At 39.9% G+C, this 19,286-nt stretch overlaps 1 protein-coding gene across 8 annotated transcripts in view; it reads right to left on the bottom strand.

The window, feature by feature from the left end:
- Positions 1-19,286, bottom strand: part of EXOC4 (exocyst complex component 4) — a 744,112-nt gene that overhangs the window by 626,648 nt on the left and 98,178 nt on the right. For all 8 annotated transcript variants that reach the window (XM_038556467.1, XM_038556468.1, XM_038556469.1 and 5 more), the window contains exon 7: positions 18,974-19,148. In XM_038556467.1, coding sequence (XP_038412395.1) covers positions 18,974-19,148 — 175 coding nt within the window. The remainder of the gene's footprint in view (positions 1-18,973; positions 19,149-19,286) is intronic.

Raw genomic sequence — 19,286 nt, forward strand, 5'->3', positions numbered from 1 at the left:
TACAGAAAAGAGTTTATAAGCGAGTGTACAAAGCCACTAAGGTCCTGGATTGAAAGGAACTGCTTTAACTAGGAAAATGCTGAATCAGTCCTATTTCATCACAGAGCCACGTATGCACCCTTCTCCTTATCCCTACATTGGAATCTACTGAAAATGGCATGCAAGTTTAAGTATGAACTCAAGTGAGGAGACATGAAAATATGAAATTAATCTTAACCTCCGAGGTTGTAGCCCATTATGGCCTCCTGTGATATTTAGGTCCCTCTGCTGGAAGATTCTCAAGATTCTGTGTAGTTCTGGCCAAGAGGGTCTGCCTAATAGTCTCTACACATTTTTTTTTCCGATGTCAACAAGCATATGAAGCTTAATATATGAGCAAGATATCATAAAAAAGGGGGAGCAAAGCCACAAAAGCTTATATAAATTTTAAAAAACCAACGGAGACAATACATCACAGTGGTTAAGTGTCTAACTGGAATTAGACAAAGCGGAGTGTGATTCTCGACCTCACCACTTAATAGTGGGGCAAGTCACCAGACTTCTATTTAAGAAGTTTGATTTGTCACCTAAAGCTACAAATAATGGCATTATCAATGTGGGGATTAAATGGAATAATGTGGGCAGCCCAGGTGGCTCAGCAGTTTGGCGCCGCCTTCAGCTCGGGGTGTGATCCTGGAGACCTGGGATCGAGTCCCACATCGGGCTCCCTGTGTGGAGCCTGCTTCTCCCTCTGACTATGTCTCTCTGCCTCTCTCTCTTTTTCTCATGAATAAATAATCTTTTTTAAAAAATAAAAAAATAAATGGAATAATGTATGTGAAGTATTAAGCACAGTGACATGTGGTAAATGCTCAGTAAATGTCAGCTGTAATTTTTAGATGTTTTAATTATTAATGGAGAGACCAGAGAGAACAAGAGAATGGTGTATCTGCATTAGGAGAATGGCAAATACAACTGCTCAGAGGTAACAGGAGGAATTATGAATACTGAAAGATAAATGGAGTAACAGAGGGCAGGCTTGACAATAATAGGAAAAGATAGCAAGATAAGAACCAAAATATTAATTCTTTACAAAATTATTGAGTGCCTGCTCTGAGATGTTATAGTATTAGTTTACAGATAAAAAAAAAAAAAAAGAAGTCATCCTCAATGCAAACAGATCAAGAGCTATTAATTCAGCTGCTGAGCCTGTAACTTTAGGTGACAGGTAGGGGGGGAAAAAAAAACAAATAACAGCAGAGAATATGTACAGGGTTAGATAAAATGGCAAACCTGGCTCTGTTTGTGATAGATCCTGGCTGGTTCAAAGGCCGTTATGAATCAAGGCTTGAGATGGATAAAGCCTTGATGGTTGTGACAAACAGCAAAGCTGCAAGTCAAAGAAATACTTTATTTTTTTAAGATTTCATTTATTTATTCATGAGGGACACAGTGAGAGAGAGGCAGAGACACAGGCAGAGGGAGAAGCAGGCTCCATGCAGGAAGCTCGACAAGGGACTCGATCCCAGGTCTCCAGGATCACACCCCGGGCTGAAGGCAGCGCTAAACCGCTGAGCCACCAGGGCTGCCCCTCAAAGAAATGTATTTGCAAATAGACTCCCAGATAAAATGCACATGAAAGTGAACTTCCGCATCTTGATTAGTTTGTATTTTTTTTGCCCTTGGAAAGATTGGTAACAAAGTTTCAGTCCTGCAACACTCATATCAATGGAAGCAAACTACAGCTCTTCCATTGAATAGGGATGATAACCTTGAAAAATAAATCACTCCACTATGCTAATTTTCCCAGTCTAAAGTGAAAGCCTTGCTGTAAAAGACATGGTATACTATCCAGGGAAGTCAGCCCTCCAAGGAATCAAGACTCCCCAGAGAAAGCATGTTGTTCAGTAAGAGATTAGGGTAACTCCATGAATATAAGAAAATAAAGGCAGAGATATGCTAGAACAGAGTTCTAAGTTTACACCCTGGGCTGCTCTCAGCACCCAACTTGTTATGGAACCTCCTGGGAGCCTCCTTAACATTAGTTGTGAAAAGTCACTATAGGGGCTCCTGGGTGACTCAGTCGATTAAGCATCCAACTCTGGATTCGATCCAGGGTCATTCAGATGAAGCCCCATAGGCTCATCACAGAGTCTACTTGTCCCTCTCCCTCTGCTCCTCCCCATCGCACATGTGTTCTTGCTCTCTCACTCTCTCTAAAATAAATATATAAGATCTTTGTGGGGGAAAAATTACTACAATAGTCACTTAAATCATTCTTTTTAGAATCTCCCTATTCAAAAGTGGTAAAGACGATAAATGTTGACATCAGACTAGGACTCAAAGCCTGGCTCTATTGCTTACCATCATGAGGACACAGTCCTCATGTGAGCATGGAAATAATACCTCCAAGCTCTCTGGAATGTTATGACAATTGAAAAAAAGAATACATTTAAGGCTTGGCCTGAGTCACAGTCATTAGCTTAAATGAGTATGAGAGCTGCAGTTTCTTTTTTTTTTTTTTTTAAGATTTTATTTATTTACTCATGAGAGACAGAGAGAAGAGAGAGAGAGAGAGAGAGAGAGAGAGAGAGGCAGAGACACAGGCAGAGGGAGAAGCAGGTTCCATGCAGGGAACCTGGGACTCCAGGATCACGCCCTGAGCCAAAGGCAGATGCTTTAACCACTGAGCCACCCAGGTGTCCTGAGTGCTGCAGTTTCTTAAAGAAACACCAGTATTTCCTTTTTACATCCTACTGTCTAATTCCATGGTTCTCCTGCACATCAGAATAACCAGGTGGGCTTGTTAAAACACAGATCACAAACCCCATCCTCCCAGAATTTCTCAGTGTGTCTGAGCCAGAGCTCTAGAATCTGTACTTCTAACTAGGTTGGCAAGTGATGCTGTTGATGCTGGTCTGGGGACCACACTGTAACCACTGGTCCATCTAACATCATTCCTAATGCCCCTGTCCACTGTGAGAACTTTTCATGCTAAAGACAAAGAAACTGACCTCTTCCAGAAGGAGTCAGAAAAGGCTAACATCAAAAAAAAAAAAAAAATTGTTGGCCATGTACCTATGCAATAATGAAATGACAGCATTGGCTGAGCTAACCAGCCCCTAAAGAGAAAGTTAGGGGTGCCCCCCATAATCCCTGGCACTCTTTTTTATAATATATTAGCCCAGGTTTATCCTGTACAAATACCAAGCAATTCATGTCTGGTTAAATCCCCACAGACATGCAGGCAGAATGCACAGATGGCTTTTTCCTTTCTAAATACTGTATGTATAATTTTTTTCTTTCCTTTCACTTGAGCAGTAAAACTCACTGCCTTCAGACTCTCATGGGGCCTAAATATGAATAATCTCAGTGCATTCAGAAGCACCACAGTTCTGGGGTCCTGTACACTTGCTCTTCCGATACCATGAACTGCTCATACCTGGCTGGAACCCAGCTGGTCATGAATGGAGATAGAGGAGATAGAAAAAAAACTCAAGAGCATTATAGATCTAGAAGATGAGGGTTCTCTCAAGCTCTTCTGGTTGCCTCCAGGTTTTGATTTTCCAGAAAAAAGCTCTACTCTCCAAGGTGTACACATTTGTACCCCTCTAGTCCTCTGATTAATGACCTCAGAAGATGAACAACTGCTCACACATACTAGAATGGAGCTTCTACGTAAGTAGAGGAAAATTAAAAGACTATTTTCTATTAAAAATTCAAACTTTCTTTGAACATTTTAAGTGCCCCTACTTTGCTTTAGGAATTTTACCTTTATCCTTCCACAAGTAAATGGATTTATCATCATCTCCAACTGCTACCAGGCTAAAAAAAAAAAAGCAAAAGTACTGCTATCTGACCAGCAACAATATAAAGACTTGGTGACCATGGCAAATTATACTAATTACCACAGACTAGCTGGACATCTTCAAATTGAGGCTCTCTGAAGTAATTTACTATGATAAACTGACTGAATTACAGCAATTTTAATTTCATATTCTTGTAGTCCCTTCCTCCCCCCCTTTCCCCGGTAACTTTGTCTTTAAAAAGGCCATTTTGAGGCACTTTGGGTAGGATCTTTTTTTATGCTAGATTTGTAGCATTCTCATGAAGCTTGAAATTAAAATTTCTTTTTCCTACCAATTTAGTCCCTTCCCACTTGGCAAACATCTTTTTTGATTCTTGCATCTCTAATGGAGCTGAAAATTAATACTTTTTTGCTTAATTCTCTATTTATGCAAAAGAATCATCAGTGATGTTTCAGTATGGTTCTTTCTGCATAGTAGGGACTTGTAATAAAAACCTTACATTTCTATAGCACCTCATCTCTGAGAAGACCATAGAACACTTCAAAAACTACTCAGAGGGAACATCTCCACACCACTCACTTACAGCTGCCCCTCAGGTGAAATGCATGCTCTGACTAAATGGCATTTACTCAGAAGAATTACATAATACAAGCCTAATGATTCTAAAAAAAAAACTTAACACTTAAAGAAGGTAATTACACACAAAAGTGTCACTGAAAGAAGTGAATGTGATTTACAGCAAGTGTAGTTCAATTATAGCAAGGTATGCAGGAAAACTTTAATAAGGATAAAAAATGGAAATAAAAAAATTAAAATGTAAAATCTTTCCCCCCAAAGAACTAAGGACAGTTTCGGATAGTCTCATTTTGACTTAACCTATTATCAAATTTGTCACCATTCTTCCAAATGTGTTGTCACACTCATACTAAAAATGAGTGAGCCCGGGTTAGCTAGGAACGATGCTTGTGATCATCTCCATTATTAACAGTTTTTCTTGCCAACATTATTCACGCCCCTTATCTGGAAGCCTGAGTTAATCTGCCTGGCCAAGAGAAAGCCTGGAAATGATTTAACTACCATCCAGTTTAAGAGAAAGGTGATGAAATGGTCTCCTGGGAACATATCAGATCTTCAGTTTTATGATTCCTCTGCTACATGATTTTTAAATCTACCAAGTTCATCCCATTTACAAGGCATTTAAAATTCAATCTTAAATCAATCAATATCTATTAGGTATCAACCACTCATTCATTCATTAAAGAAATATTAGGGACATACTGCACCTAAGAAGCTGTGCCAAATTCTGGGGGGGGGGGGGGGGGGGGGGGACAACGATTAATAAACAATGTCCCTTCTCTCCAAAGAGTTGAAAAGGAATTAAAAACTGCAAATGCAAAAGCACAGCAAGAAATTTAAAGACATATAAGAAATGGTCCTCCAGAGGACTTCTAACTGCCTGAGAAGGAAAGATGTGGATTCGATGGAGGAAAAAAAATAACTATGAGATATGGTAAATGAATAGTAAAAACAAGAAGTGCAATAAGCTCTGGAAAGGAAATCACAGGTAGCTTCATGAATAAGATAGAGCACAACAGAGCATGAATAAGATAGAGCAGATAGAGTACTCAGGCAGGGGGGCAAAGATGGTGGGAAAGATGTACAGTATAAAGGAAAATACTGGTGTGAGAAAGAACAGAGTCCAAATTCAAGGACAGAGACACTAATTTAATCAGAGTATTTCTATAGGAAAGGGGTAAAACTAAGTATGGAAGAGTAGGCTCATCCCAATTGTTGGAGGCATCTGAATGCCAAGCTAAGAAAATAATCTCATTCAGCAAACCAGATTTTTACAGGAAGGAGACCATTTGTAATGACCTAATATTTAGTTTGCACTTTCAATTTACTTCTTTGATTATGCAACTATGCTGTTCCAGACAAAGCCTGGTACATCCATCAACACCACAGCACGGGGAGTCAAGCTGTTCTTCACGAGTCCTTTCCCATGCAAGAACTTAAAATAATCACATTTCTACGGGACGCAGGAAGAATCTGTGGCCATCTAGCCTGCTAATATCCTTTTTCTTTGTGGTAAAATCCTAGGGGAACCGGTGGGAGCAGAGTTGAACTGGCATTGCTGCCTACCACTCTTCTATTCCCAAAGCACCCCAGTGAAGCCAGCTGACAACCCTAATAGATAATTAGTATCTGTGAAGAATACTGTGATACTATCACACCAGCCCACTCACCAAGTTTATCTGCCTTCAGTGAGGGATCCCAGTGACCCTACACCTGTGCTACATCCCAAACAGAGGAGTAGTTCCAAAAAGCCAGGTGAACCTCGGGGCAGTGAATCTCCAAGGTACCCTATGTCAAAGAGCGGAACATCTAAAATGCACCTGGGTACAGAAAAACAAGAGATGGTATTTCTAATCACAGTGGGTGAACAGATCATCAGCAAGGACCCAGGATCAGAGAAGAAATGAGGAAGCCTGCAGGGATATTCAGTCTATTTCCCTGGTGATACACATTCAATTCTGTCAGGATCAAATGCCCGAGGAAATCCAGCCCCATTTTCCTAGGGGACTATCCTGTAGCCCAATAGTTCTCCCCGTGGAAGGATTTCCTGACGTTCAGTTTACAGTTTGCGTTTCTTATTTCTTTCTGCCATGCTCACCTCCACTGTGGTGGAAAGTAAATAATCCCTTTATTTCTTATTTGAATCTTTAAAGACAGTGAAGTCTCACCTTCACCGTCCCCAAGTTTACCTTCTGCATTTCTATTTCCAATCAGAAGCACCTGAGCTACATGATCAGTTATTATTTTGTCATTCCTCTTCCCAGAATAGCAGGCACAGCCACCTTTACCACTCCTTTGATAAATGCACAAGTGACAATAAACAAGGACTTAATTTTGCTTTGCAGCTATGTGTGAAATAGCTTGAGTCACCCTGCAATGTGCTCTGTACTGAAGCTGCGCCAACTCCTGAGGACTCTAACTTTGCTGCGAGTGACTAACTTAAGAATGACGGTATCTCTTCAGGAGCATCCGATCCCCAAAAAAGGTTAATGTCTATTTGCTTCTGTGCTCATTCCTAAACGTGCCAGTTCTTCCAATCAGCATTGGAGCTTGCCTCCTCCCAAGTCCTCAGTCGCTACAGATGCTCGACCCATTTGTCGAGTGCCCGGGTGCAGGAGTGTCCAACATGGCATCGGGGATGCTGTCCCACCCAAGCCAGAGAAACGGGATGACGAGCCCCGGCTCACCAAAAATACTGCTGGCCTTTCTCATTGCCATATCACGTTGCTAACACATATCTAACATGCTGTCATTCATCACCCCCGTGAGACTGGCTACTTCGTGCTGAGCTCTCGTCACCTGCTGCACAGTGTTTGGTGGCAGCCCGTCTTCCTGAGACAGAATCACAATCAAAGTGGTGAACTGTGTTATGTACTGTTCACTTTGTATTGTTAAAAACCTTTGATACTTCTAGGTAGCTGAACCAAAAAGGTTCATACCCCTTACCAGCAGGACAGCTCTTTGGCAAAAGCAACGAATACTGCCAGGAAGCCCAGCACTACTTTAAAAAAAAAAAAAAAAAAAAAAAAAAGGAGCTTCGAAGCCTTTAAAAATTTGATATATAATCTTATTTGGGATTAAAAAATGTAAGTGATTTTTAAGGAAATTCCCCTGTGAAGGGCCCATTATCTTTTTCAGGGCCTCCCTGTCTTGCCAACAGAGATTTGACAGCAAATATTGACTCCATCCATCCCTCTAGAGCTAGGCAATGCATGCATAAAAGATAGATGGGTGAATATGATGCTCTTAAAGGGTTTAGAACAGACCTCTGAATAACGCATTTTCTTAAGAGACTTTAAGTTAGAAAGGACTTCTTTAGGGCAATATGTCATTGTTGTGCCTTCCCATCAACCACATTCCCTGGATTTCTGATGGATGGAAGACAGAAGACATGGGAGAGAATACAGAGAAACGCTTGGTGCCCAAACCTCACTACCCAGTCCTCGGTCATTGTCAGCAAGGCTGCCAAATACAGGCATCTCGAGGGAAAGAAATATCAAGTCACCTCAACTCCAAAGTCTTTCCCTTATAGCTGGCCAAAGATACTTGTGGCCCTGCTCACTCTGCTGCTTCACATCCCTCTAGGCTCACCTCTGGACCTGTGAACACAAGCCCTTACCCCCTCTCCAAGCTGTGTGTCCACTCCCGTGAGGGACTCGCCAGCTCCTGAGAGCCAGCCCCCCTGGCCTGAACAGCAGGCCGTCATCCTGTCACCCGCACGCAATGAAAACATATGTAAGCGAAAGGGAACGTGTGGCATCACTGAAAGAAATGCCAGTGTCTAGTGATCGTGTGATATGCCCCCTGTGGCAACTGCAGAATGCTAAGTAAGCCCATGAACTGCACACGCAACTCCTCACTTCACTTCTACATATGAGTTTCCGGGCTCATCTACTTTTCAGCTTTAGCTGTTATCCTCAGGCTGAGAGATGAGCCCTACACTTCTACTTCCTGCCCTCATATCTCCCCTGGCTTCCCGTACTCACTCTCTAGTTACCTAGAGTAACATAATTCCAAAGGGATACTCTGACAATACCTCACAGGTAACAGGCACAAAAGCACCATCTTCCCGATCCTAATCCCCAACCACCCAGGTCAGAGTCGACGTTAGAAGGTTTTGGAAAATTCACTCTTCCTTCAAAATCTCTCTAATCTCGGGACACCTGGGTGGCTCGGCGGTTAAGCACCTGACTTCAGCTCAGGGCGTGATCCTGGGATCAAGTCCCACATCGGGCTCCCTGCAAGGAGCCTGCTTCTCCCTCTGCCTATGTCTCTGCCTTTCTCTGTGTGTCTCTCATGAATAAATAAATAAAATATTTTTTAAAAACAAACAAACAAAATCTCTTTAATCTCTGTCCTCTTGCTTTTCAGCAGCCCTGCCCTCACCTGGCCTTTCCCTCCTACACTGATTAAGCCTGACTTCTAACCAGGATCTCTCTATCCATTTCCTTCTCCACCAACCCATTTTGTGCACTGCTTCCAGATAAATCAACCTAAAAATATTAATTTCACCATTTTATTTTTCTATCAGAAAAGCATAATCTCTACCACCAGCTAGGAAGTAATTATGCTTCCCCAAAATTAACCTAAATCTGATGAAGCTTCTAGACCCAAGTTACAAGACAATAAAAAATCACAAGTGATACCATGGAAAAGTTATCAACAGAAGCTAGAATGTGGAAAATTCTATAGGGCAATGATCTAGTTTCTTCAATAAATAAATTTCAAGGGGTAAAAATAAAAATGAGAGATTTAACTTATAGATGGAGTTTTAAGAAACTTACCAATCACACTGCAATATTTAACCTTATTTGGATTCTGATTCAAACAAACTACAAAGAATATAGAATTATAGCATTTGAGACAGCCGAAACATGAATAGTGACTGGATATTTTGGTTGTAAGAAAATTATGTTTTTAGGTATTGTTATTTTTTTTAAAGGAGTTTTTATCTTTCAGAATTCACATTCCAACATAGATGAAACAGAGTCATCTCTAGGAGTTTTCTGAAAATAATAAAAGACAGGGAAATGAGCAGTGGTAGAAATAAAATAATATTGGGGTGCCTGGTCAGCTCGGTCAGTTAAGCGTCTGACTCGATTTCAGCTCAGATTATGATCCTGGGGTTGTGAGATCCAGTTGCAGGTCAGGCTTGTGCTCAGCAGGGGGTCTGCTTGAGATTCTCGCTCTCCTTCTCCCTCTGCCTCTCCCCTCATCGTACTTGTCTGCTTTCAAATAAAGCTTTAAAAAATAATGTTAAAACAATATTACCATGAACTGATGAACTCCTGACATGGGTCAAATTAGATGATGGGGGTTCATTGCACATTTCTATGTATTTCTGAACATGGTTGAAATTTTCCACAATAACAAAACAAAAAACCAGAATAGCAGCTCACTGCCAAAATGAACAAGTCCAAACTGCCCAATCTCTTATTTAATCTCCCTGTCACCCAAAATTATTCAATCTAGCTTTGGTAACACTTTCCAAATAATCAACTAACCACCAAAACCTTTAATTCTCCCCAGGTCTCTAACATACTAGTTGCATTATGCATTCAACCCTAACCAAAATGAAATGGGCCAAGTCTCACCTTGACCATGAACTCCACTACCTGAACCCATTCTGACCTCCTCCTTCTCTGGTCTTCTCTAGCACTGGTGTTCACAAAGAAAATTTTCTCATGGGGTCATGAACTGCTCTGTAATTGTCCTTGATCAATGTTTCTGTCTTAACTCCCTGCAAGGTTATACTTTCTTAAATTCCTTCTAATGAATATGTTTAAAAATAAAGAAATATCTTTTTCCCCCTCAGTTAAAAAACAAAGTTTTTCCATTAACATAAATTTAGAAAATTCATACAAGTAAAAAATGGGAGGAGGGAGAGGCTACATAGAAAATCCCCATTTTTATTAAAGACAGGAATAAACATTCCAATAAAATTACTTCTGATCCAAAAAACAGTCTTGGATGAAATCATGTATTTGTCCAATTGTCAACTGTTCAAATCAAAAATAGGAATTACCTGCTAGCTGTCCTTGAGCTGCTAACTCTAAATAAAGTTGTCCAAAATCTGTGAATGGAGATCAGTGGCAGCACATTCATGCAGTTTTTCTTTTCCCTTTCAAGTGTGTGTGTGTGTACTAAAGCATTTTCCACCATCTTTATGGAGTTTCAGCATCTTATCATTTGCTACCTGTCATGGAATGCAGACATTCCTAAACAGGGGACAGTGACCTTTTGAATTTAAAATAAATTCACTTTTTGTAAACCTCTCTTACTCCTTAAGATTGTCTTTAACAGCTTTGGTTTTAATGTGACCAAACCTCTGACACTTGGTAATCCTGGCTTTCAACTTGGAGCATGCATTAGAATCAACTGGAATCCTACCGAAAACAGGCTCTCCAGAGGTGGGGTGCAAAGGGAATCACCACTTACTATACAGCCTCCTGGTCTCTAGCAAGGACCCCACCCTCGGCCCAGGTGTGCCACACCTTCACAAGCACACCGTCTTCATAGGGACCCTTACAGCATCAGTAGCAGCAGAAGCCTGATGGGCACATGACTTGTAATGCTCCATCCTCTAAAATCTCAGACAAAACCAGATAGAGAAATAAGCTTTGGGAGTAGTAGGCTGCCATTTCTACCACTGTTTCCTCCAGATCAAGATCTAATCTGACCCAGGCAGACTCTGCCTGGGTAAAAGGAATTTAAGGAGAGCAGATTTCCCCCCAGATCTACCTTATTTTGAAGTATTTGCTGCTGAGCTACTATTTTAGAGTTTGACCCAATGTACTAAGATGTCCATGACATTTGCCTCAGGTTTCCCTGGGCATTAGGCACCTTAACACTTGCCACATTTGTACCAGGAGCCAGAGTGATATCCTTGGCTACCCATCAGTTCTGGCTTTAAGCATTAGTAGTAGTGAACATGAAACAATACAGGGTAAGCCCTGATACTATGGAAACTGGCTCCAATTTAGAGTAAGATTTCTAATGTAACTGTCTAAAGTAAACTCAGTTTTGTTCATCAAGCAGCATACTACCCATTGACAAGATACAATAAAAATTCCAGGAGCAAGCACCTTTCTGGAGATGCAATGGCATGGCTGATGATGATTTTAATACGCCACCCACAATAGAGACTATCAAAAAGTTTTAAAGCCTGAGAAACGAAGAAAAACTTTCTGCAAGGATAATCTGACAAGTTATCTGGCTTGGAATATTGGGGGGAAAAAACTGGTTTTACTTCAAGATCTGGAATCCTCAGCTAACAAAATATCAAATGAAACCAAACCTAAGAACAACCTAGTTTCAGACCTGGATTCAAAATAGAAATTGCATTTGTCTCCTTGAAAAACTCCTCCAGGTCATGCATGGATCAGTACCAATAAGATTTGTGGATTTTCTTACCTAACAGCAAACTTCAAAGTTCTCTCAGCATGAGGTCAATTTTATCACTATTTAAATATTTATGTGGCAGTTAACAAAAGTAAAATGATTTTACATTATGCCTGTGTTGATCTCAAGAAAAAGAGATCAAGGCACTAAAAAGTGAAGTAACTTCTTCCAGGTGCCACTGTCAGTGGTAAACACTGTAATTAGAGCGCACTGCCTCCACCTATAGGACACAAACGCAACTACAGAGTGCACGAAGGGGTTAGCGTTTCAGCCAATAACAGCTAAAGGGGCAGTTTGTTTTGCAAGAAGATATGAAAGAGGAGATTATTTTTTTATTTTTTATTTTTTTAAGAATCCTAACACCTGTTCAAAATGATTCTCTTATTTCCTGTTGGGCAGAATTCCACAAGAAAGAGAATATTTTGTTTCTAGTGCACCTCAGTCTTATGCACTTTAAAATGTGCAGCCAACAGTATGACAGGCATGTCACCAAGTAGGTGACATTTTGGAAGGTGCTGCTGCTGCTCAGAAGGGCAAAAACATGTATTTCTATTATCACGGTTTCAAAAAGAGTGTAAAACTGAAAAAGGGAGTGCAGCGGTGTGTGGTCATGGGGCTGACACCAGGAAAAAACTCTGACACCCTGTTACTAGCATGACTGCAGCCTTGTCTCCTCACAAAGCTGTCTCCAGACACAAACACGCTGAGACAAACAAGCCTTTCAACTGCAGGACGGATTCTGTCTGCCAGGGAGAGCCCAGGTTCCAGTGGAGAGAAGCTGCTGAAGTCTTTAGAAGATCAAAAATTATTTTCTTTTCCAAGATTTAATAAACAAAAGAGCATTTCTGTTTTTCTTTTTTATTTATTTATTTTTGCATTTCAGTTTTTCAGCAAGAAACATCTTCCATTCAAAGAAACACTGAAATTCAAATTCTACATATGGAGATCCATTCACGTTGTACACCATCACCTCCACTCAAGCTGGCTCATGCTTAACTTCAGGCATCTCCTGTTCTTCTCCCTTATTTCATTCTCCAGAATGGATTTTAACCCACAGAGCAAGCCACCAACAAGTATGTGAAAACTAAACTGGCCTAAACATAAAACTCTACATGGAATTTAACCAAGGGTCTTTTTTTAAACCGTTCATGTCAGTTTAGGAAAAAAAGCACTCTCCCGTGTTACTACTCCTACCAAATCTCTAACAGTGAATTTAGTGGAGAAACATACATGCCTTGCAGACTCCTCCTCACTTCACCAGTGAGCTCTCCATCTTGGGTTCATCTTTATTTCCTAATACCTCGTATGCAGCTAGGGCCAACAACTTAATAGTAAACCGTAGTTAAAATATCTGTCACAATGGAAAGCAGATTCCTGAGTTGACTGCATGATGTCATAGATTTTCCAAGACTCCCAAAAGATTTACAAATCCTTCTCGCCTTTGTAATTGTTTACCATGCCCCATGAAAGCCTGTCTTGTTTATTTCACTATTAGACAATTACTCAATACCATCCACAGACTCTCCCTGCATTAGTCTCTAACCACTCTGCTCAGTCTTTTTCAGTGCCAGCACACCAATCCTACTTTATCTCATCATACCTCTGATCAAAATCCCCAGTAGTCCAATATTACTGAAAACAAAGGTCCCCAAACTTCAGCACGCATAGAAATCACCTGAAGCACCTGTTGAAACACAGACCATATGGATGTATCCCTAGAGTTTACAATTTGGTTAAGTATATGGGAGAGATAAAAATCCACACTTTTAATATGTTCTCAGGTAACACTGGCCCCAAGTGATGGTTTCTAATTTGAGGATCCTAAATGAATACAACAAAAGCACCTTAGGAACTAAAACCAAAACAAACAAAAAAAACCCTGAAACTACAGACAGAATCCAGTCCTTAACCACAGGGGTTCTCATTCAGGACGTCTAGAATGGCGCTAGGAATTAATCCCTGGGTAAAATCAAATGCATACCCAGCTTCAGAAACCATCAGTCTGAACATCGGTCACAAACGCCTTACATGGCATCAAAGGCTCTCCACGAGCTGTGACCAAACCTACCGAAGCCAAACCATCACTTCAACATGTTTCGGCACAATTATATGACACACTGTGCCAACTGTCTTCTTATATTTAGTGACATTAGTTTATCTGTGCACCTGCCACTGCGTACTCAGTTTACGGATGGGTATAGAGTCTAATATTACTTAGTAATCTGTGACGGAAAGAACTGTTTGAAGCAACTAGAAAATACAGAGAAATAAAAACAGTGTAAAAGGTGCAGAATACATCTCATTGTCTAGTAACAATTCAAACTATTTAGATGAACTTCTTATGCAAAAATGCTTCATTCTCAAATCTGTGGGTTAATAAAGATGAGTAGAATGGACAGTTAAGAAGCAATGAGAGATTAATTCACATCATGACTAAGGTCATTATTCCAACAACATGTCTCAGAAAACAAAAGAGGGGGGCAGCAAAGTAGGTAAGAGGAAGAGAAAAATGGACTCAAAGAAGCAAAGAACATGGTGAGACCTTGATCTCCAACCAACTAGACACAATAAATGAAATGAAAATGATATTTCTATATTATACACCTTACCTTGTATTATTAGGTCAGATTCAGTTTTATATTCTTTAACTGTCAAATAGCTTCCACCAATGATACATGAACACACTAACATCAAACAATAACAGTATTCCAAGCGCACAATTTGAGCACTATCAGTTTGCTGAGACCTGTAACACACAACTGAGACCTCTCTCCTGTCCTCAACACATCTTGGGGATGAAAGCAGTGGGAATAGCAAGCAACTGCTAATGGACACACAAAGTTTCTCTTTAGAGTGTTGAAAATATTCTAATATTACATCGTGGTGATGGTTGTACAACTCCATTAATTTACCAAAAAAACACTGAAATCTATACTTCAAAGGCACGAATCTTATGCCATGTAGATTATATCTCAAAAGAGCTGTTTAAACAACTCATATTGTAATATGAAGGGTAAGATCCCCAAATCACTTATTTGAAACCATACATGTGAAAGGTACAAGTCAGTTAACAATAAAGCCACAAACACACATTTTAAATCATGTTTACATGTCAGGATGTTCACGTCTCATCGAATTTAAAGTTCGTTAGTATATTATAAACATTTTCAATATGAGTTAGTGGGTTTTATTTTCAAAAGTGTGGGAACTGTATATGTTGGACAAATTTAAAGTAAGTAGAGCTAAGTAAGGCATATCTAACTTTGTTCATTATCATAATTAATTCTTCATTATAATATTATAAATATGATAATATTACAAATAGACTTAAAAGTTGTTTTCAACTTACAACATTAGTCTAAGTCGGTCAAATATCAGAGATCAGAAGAACTTGTAAAGTATTTAAGAACTTTGCAAAACTAGGTTTAGATATTCCATAAATACTTTCTAGGACTTGATATAGTCAATTATGAAATGCTGTTCAGTACTATAATACAAATAATTCCATATGTTAATACTTCATATTCTAATAGTGTCCAACATGTTTGCATAATACAAATTGCTAATATTTTATGGTATCTTTCTATTCATATATTTTTAGTCTATCTGTATCTATCTACCTACCTACCTAATTTACTTGAGACAGAGAGTATACAAGTAGGGACAGGGGGAAGGGTAGAGAGAGGGAGAGAATCTCAAGCAGGCTCCATGCCCAGTGGAGAGCCCAACATGGGGCTTGATCTAACAACCCTGAGATCATGCCTGAGCCAAAATCAAGAGTCTGACACTTAACCAACTGAGCCAACCAGGCACCCCAATCTGTATCTTAATATATAAAGAGCATCTCTGGCAGGAAACCACAAATGTTGGAGAGGATGTGGAGAAAAGGGAACCCTCTTACACTGTTGGTGGGAATGGGAACTGGTGCAGCCACTCTGGAAAACTGTGTGGAGGTTCCTCAAAGAGTTAAAAATAGACCTGCCCTACAACCAAGCAATTGCACTGTTGGGGATTTACCCCAAAGATTCAGATGCAATGAAACGCCTGGGCACCTGTACCCCGATGTTTCTAGCAGCAATGTCCACAATACCCAAACTGTGGAAGGAGCCTCGGTGTCCATCGAAAGATGAATGGATAAAGAAGATGTGGTTTATGTATACAATGGAATATTCCTCAGCCATTAGAAACGACAAATACCCACCATTTGCTTCAACATGGATGGAACTGGAGGGTATTATGTTGAGTGAAGTAAGTCAATCGGAGAAGGACAAACAGTGTATGTTCTCATTCATTTGGGGAATATAAATAATAGTGAAAGGGAATATAAGGGAAGGGAGAAGAAATGTGTGGGAAATATCAGAAAGGGAGACAGACCATAAAGACTGCTAACTCTGGGAAACGAACTAGGGGTGGTGGAAGGGGAGGAGGGCGGGGGGTGGGGGTGAGTGGGTGACGGGCACTGAGGGGGACACTTGATGGGATGAGCACTGGGTGTTATTCTGTATGTTGGTAAATTGAACACCAATAAAAATTAATTTATTTAAAAAAAAAAAAAAAAAGAGCATCTCTTAAACCCCAGTGACAAACTCAACAAGACAGGGGTATATTCTTCAAAATACCACTGAGAAGTTAGTGGACATTATAATTATTGGTTCCTTTTAAGCACTGTGTCTTTTTCCCTCTGGCTATCTTTAAGAAGTTTTTCTTCAGTTTTTCAGCAACCTGATGATGATGTGTCTATGTATTGGTTTTCTTTGTGTTAATGTTGCTTAGGATTTGTTGATCTTCTTGGACCTGTGGGTTTCTGTTTTTCAAAAAATTCAGAAACTTTTGGTTTTGATTTCTTCTGATAATTTTTTGCCCAAGTAACTCTCTCCCTTCTCTCCCATACCTGCAACGACAAAATGTTAAATTGCAGGATACTGCTGCATTATAGACAATATGGCTTTGTTCATTTTTCTTTGCAGTCAAGCTTTCTCCCTGTGCTTCATTTTGCATCGTTCTGATTGACTCATCTTCAAGTTCTCTGATCTTTTCTTCCATAGCAGGTAATCTGAAGCTAATGCCACCTGGTGAATTTTTCATTTCAGATACTAATTTTTATCAATTTTCTTAAATCTCAAAGTTGCAGTTTTCTGTTTTTTCACAAACATAACTGTATGCTTGACACTGTGGATGGTTCACTACTGAAAATGTGGATTATCTTACTTTAGAGTGAGTTTTGCTCTGGTAGGCAGCTTATGTACAGGCGGACCAGGCTGATGCTGTAGAGACCCGGTTATGCAAGATCTAGAGTAACCCCTACCCTACAGCCAGAAGAGTCCTCTTCCTACAACATAACCTATCTGAGGCCACATCTGAAAGTACAGGGTACTCAGCAAGTTCACCTTACTCTGGCCACTCCAACTGACTTCCAAGCATCTGGCAACATCTGGAACTGCTGTTCAACATAGTCAGTCCCACAGTGGCTGTTTTCTGCCAAGCCTTGCAGTGTATCTGCATAACTTTATATTTGACCAAAGGCTCCAAGGCATTCTTTTTCAGATTGATGAGGCACCTCCTCTGTGCAATTCCCTCTTCTCCACCTCCACCATCCTAACCCACAGATTCCAGCTGCCTCCATATCCTCAGACTCTCATCATCTCTGCTTCCACTGCTTAGGGAGCCTGCTGCTATTTGCCTAGATTTCATTTCCCTGTGCCATGGTGTGGCAGGTGTCTCCGAGGAGGAAGCTGGAATGAATGCACTCTCAGCTCTCAACTGAATGTGCTGACTGCCTGAATCTAAACGGTTTTAGATTGCTTACAACAGGAGGTAACTTCATCATGGCTAGAACCAAAAGTCCCTCATTCTATTTTTGAAATGGCTCAGGAATCCCTAGGTGGCTCAGCGGTTGAGTGCCTGCCTTTGGCCCAGGGCGTGATCCTGGAGTCCCATGATCAAGTCTCACATCAGGCTCCCTGCATGGAGCCTGCTTCTCCCTCTGCCTGTGTCTCTGCCTCTCTCTCTCTGTGTTTCTCACGAATAAATAAAATCTTTAAAAAAAGATGTTAAAAAAAAAAAAAAAGAAATGGCTTTAAAATCTATTATCTTACTTCATCCTTAAAACAAACATGGGACGTCTTGGTGGGAAAAGTACATATTTTCATGATATATCAAGATATAAAACATTAAAGAACCAGTTTTTACACAATAAGGATATTTTTATTCAAAATACAAATATTCATCAAGCACCTATTATGGACACACAGCAATAGACAAAGTGGTAAAAGGAACTCAGGGAATGTAGATGCAACCTACATTCTTTTCAATGAGTCATCAATAAAACACCTAGATTGCACCAAAAAAGAAAAAAAAAAAAAAAGCTTAATGAATAAGTAACCAAGAATCTACCATTCACTCCAATAGGAGCATACCTATACTCTTGAAAATGACTACAATTTACATTCATGATTTATTTTTTCCTACAAATACTATTTGCCATGCAAGTAATTTTATTCCTACACAGTTATATTTTTCAATTTCCTACATATACTTAATTTTTTTTCATATTAGTAGGTACTATCTAACCAAGTCACTTCTATTTAGCTGGGCCAAATTTGCTTCCACTAACTGTTAAGCATATTTCCAATCCTCATCTGGCCAAATCAAATATATTTTCCTAGCACATGGAGAGAAAATATAATAGAATTTCTAAATACCATCTCTGCAGCACCATACCAAACAGTAATATCATTTCTCTGATCTCCAACAAATCAAAGTGATAGATTTATACTTTACAGTTATTTTCATCTCTCAAAACAAGCTCTTGACCTGTCATTTACCCCAATATATGCAAGAGATGACTGTAGGAAAATGGTCATAAAACTAAGCTACATATGTTTATAAAATACTGTTTAAAAACATCTTAATATTGATTACCTTAATGTATTACCATTTCCAGTGAAGCCAAGTACATTATAACAGAAAGCCAAACACTGTACATCCTTGATTGCTACCTATTGAGAATCTCCTAATTTTAAAGCCTGCTAAAAAAAAGTTAAAGGGTCTTTTGAAGATGATAGAAGTTGATGACATCGGCAGCCTCACCTTTAAATAGCAACACTGCTTTCTCACTGTTTATGAGTAAGGGAACATTTTTGGTGGCAGTTTTTCATTCCAATCTGTTATTTCAAACTAAGATGGCACCTTCTGTAAAGGTACCTTACCTGCAGAACATCTTGGATCTTCACCCACACATCCGCCATATCATACAGCTTGACATCTTCCTGCTGAGTCAATGGAGCCACCACAGTGTCTTGCAGATACCCCAGGACCACAGAGTGTGCAGTGGCTACAGCGTTAAACTTGTCAAACAGCAACTCCAGCAGTTCTAGAAGTAACCTGATGAAAAATCAGATAACATTTACATCCATACATGCACACATGCGAAGAGGGCTTTACACTGGCCCTCACAGAAACCAGCAACTGCAGAAACAGCACATCAGATTTCCACAGACTGATTTCCAACAGTTTTATGAT

The sequence above is a fragment of the Canis lupus genome, chromosome 14 (genome assembly GCF_011100685.1).
Source record: "Canis lupus familiaris isolate Mischka breed German Shepherd chromosome 14, alternate assembly UU_Cfam_GSD_1.0, whole genome shotgun sequence".
In the NCBI taxonomy this organism is placed as follows: Eukaryota; Metazoa; Chordata; class Mammalia; order Carnivora; family Canidae; genus Canis; species Canis lupus.